The sequence below is a fragment of the Chanos chanos genome, chromosome 13 (genome assembly GCF_902362185.1).
Source record: "Chanos chanos chromosome 13, fChaCha1.1, whole genome shotgun sequence".
Classification (NCBI taxonomy): Eukaryota; Metazoa; Chordata; class Actinopteri; order Gonorynchiformes; family Chanidae; genus Chanos; species Chanos chanos.
In genome coordinates, this window is record NC_044507.1 from 12,740,368 (window position 1) to 12,743,258 (window position 2,891).

General features: G+C 42.5%; 1 protein-coding gene across 1 annotated transcript; it reads right to left on the reverse strand.

The window, feature by feature from the left end:
- Positions 1–1,559: 1,559 nt before the first annotated feature.
- Positions 1,560–2,225, reverse strand: nog1 (noggin 1). The gene has a single exon (XM_030790883.1). It carries the CDS (start codon positions 2,223–2,225, stop codon positions 1,560–1,562), a length of 666 nt encoding a protein of 221 aa, XP_030646743.1.
- Positions 2,226–2,891: the final 666 nt, after the last annotated feature.

Genomic DNA, 2,891 nt, shown 5'->3' on the forward strand with positions numbered 1-2,891 from the left:
AACGTCTGAGTTCACTCAAGCTGCTGAAATTAATAGCTTGGAAATGCCTTTGTTGGATTCCAGGCTTTTTTGAAATGGTGCGTGTTTTACACAGCCACTGCTCATTAGTCATTAGCCTTAGCTGTTTAGATAAAACTCTAGTGTGATGTGGCAAACAGCCCACTATTTGATGAGCTTCATGAGGCCTATTGGCCTCTGTTTATTCCAGTGTCTCACTGGTTTTGGGTCCACACACAAACACACACTCCTGCTGAGCTGCAAATGGGAAGAGGGTTGTTGAGGGATGTGTGTGTTGAGGGGGGGGGTGGTAAAGGAGTGTAAGAGGTGGTGTTTAGAGATGAAAGACGCACTCTGGGATCTGTCAACAGCTGCTGAAGCTCTGGATCAATGAGTGGTACTCTATCTGCACACACAATTTGTAAAAGGTTGCTGTAGACGTTAACTGTTTTAGATATGGGATCGCGGGTTGCTTCAAAATTATACAGCTCCACATGTCCTTAAAGCACTGAAGCAATGTGAGAGACATACTTTAAAAACGTCTCTCTAAATTCATCAGTGATTTAGCAGGTTACAATTAAACTCTGACTCAAAAACGATCATTTTATAATTACTTTGTTGAATTAAAACTATGATTGATGTTATCATAAATGGCAAGAGGGCTAGATGTGCACCTGCTTGAGCAAGCCAGGGAACTAGTTCGTTCACACTTTAAGTGCGAACAGTAAGCCCATTCGTAACCCCCTTAATCGGTCTCGTTCCAGGCTACACCAGGGTTTAACGGAAGATAGGCAATCACCAAAAAGCAATCACTAAAGCTATGAATGTCAGGAATTGTTTGAATTAATTGATGCGTAAAATATTGTTAATCTACCTCGGGCCATTGGTCATTCTCACAGACTATAACAAATCAAGACTTCGGCGCGAAGGTATGCTGCACTTACATTACTTTGACGTCACGAAGTTATGCAGTGAACTTTTAACGCACCTTAAGGCACGCAATATTACATTAGTCTATGTCATATAGTTTAAGTTTAACTCAGATGACAGTGGGTCCCGAACAATCAGAAAATCTGTTGGATGAAGAAGAAAAACGAGTCACCTCAGTGGTTTATTTTTGAACAGATATTTATTATAGGAATATAAAGAATAAATAGCAGTTACTCTTAATTTACATGACAAATTGTTGACATGTATCGATAGAAGACAGCTGTCCCAGCTGGAAGACATTATAATCCACAATAAATTTTGAGGTCGACAGATCAGCGTTTTCCAGTGAGTGGAAAACGGTAAAAAAAAAAAAAAGAAAGAAAAAGAAAATTAAAAAAAAAAGTCTCAGACAGCACTATGCGCCATTTTCTTCAATATAAATATAAAAGTTACAACCAAATATTTTCCACAAATACAGCAGACTCTGGTTACACATAATACTGACTTTTTACACGTAGCTATATAATTACATGGCACCACATATACATAAAATACATTCCTACACTTCGTAGTGCATACAAAACAAAATTACAATGTAATTATAACTTATATAGTAACTTTGAACAAGAGTTTCAGTTCGAGCAAGAACATTTGCATTCAGTTATGATGGGGTACTGCACTGATATCCAAGCACATTTGAGTCCACCTTTTCTCTGCAGGCATCGCCACCTCAGTATCGTGATATGAGTAGATTTGGCTGGTTTACAGACCATTCCCTCAGGGACAGAACAAGACCTTTTGCTGTAGCAGCTCCCGACTCTCACAAAGCGAGGCCAGAATCTGTTCCCAAGGTCGTTCCATGTGTACACGACTGGACAGAACGAATAGGACCACAGCCACAACTGCAACCGTCTTTTGAGTTTTTTACTCGGTTTGCGTTTCTTGCCAAATTGCACATCGAAATCCATGACTTTGATTTCTCTGGGCATCACTCCCGTGGGACTCTGCTGAGCGTCCAATTCATCCAGCTCATCGTTCCCCATGTATCTATCCTGCGGGGGAGTGATGGACATGAAACGATTGTCAAAGTCACCGAGAACGCTTTTTAGCTCGGTCTCATTAAGATCCTTCTCTCGGGGATCGAAGATAGGATCTGGATCCTCTTTTAATTCCACGAGTGGCAAACTGTCACTGGGAATTGGCCGGAGAAGGTAGTAGTGCTGGCATATTCCCTCTTCAATCCTCATACCGACAGACAAGATCAGAAAATACATCACTACTGAGTGTGGCTGATCCATGTCCCTTATGTGAAAAGGCGGTTCAGTGAACAACGCAATAGTTTCTGCTCACAGTCAAGTTTTCCTTGGTATCCGTAGTAATCGCGGTAGACGCACGAGCTCTGCAAGTTTCATCCGACGCACATCCACTTCTTTCTAGTCCTTAACATTCAGACGGCGACTTTCTCCATAGCAACAACTGACTGGCCGTATTGAGCGAAGCTGAGACGGGGCACACCGTTTGACAGCTGGTAGATTTTAGAATTCTAGAAAAGCAAGCCCTGTTGTTCCCTTGTAGTGGAGGAAAAAAATCTCATGTGCACACGATGACTTCAGTTCTCACTTTAATTCACGGTTGTGATAGCATCACGAACTTTTCTGAACCTGTCTCTCTCGTGCGCTCGCGCCTAATGTTTCCAGCCTCAGGTGGTCTCTGCACAAAATTAAGTCCCGCGCGCACAGCATCGGGCATGTTTTTCCTTCTTTTTGCTTTTGCCGAACATCAATCTGAGGGTGACTCGAATGCGTCTGATATATGCTGCTCGCAGGTTGTGATGTAATCCATAAACCCATTCTCAATGTGGGTTTGTTGTAGGAGATCCCCGACACCTCCTTCTGTCAAGGAGGCGGGGTTGGGTTGGAAAAAGGAGTGGCCCGAGACGATTTGGAAATGATTTCGCCCTCTGT

Coding starts and splice junctions, on each gene's coding strand:
- nog1 (XM_030790883.1), bottom strand. CDS start 2,225: ATGGATCAGCCACACTCAGTAGTGATGTATTTTCTGATCTTGTCTGTC.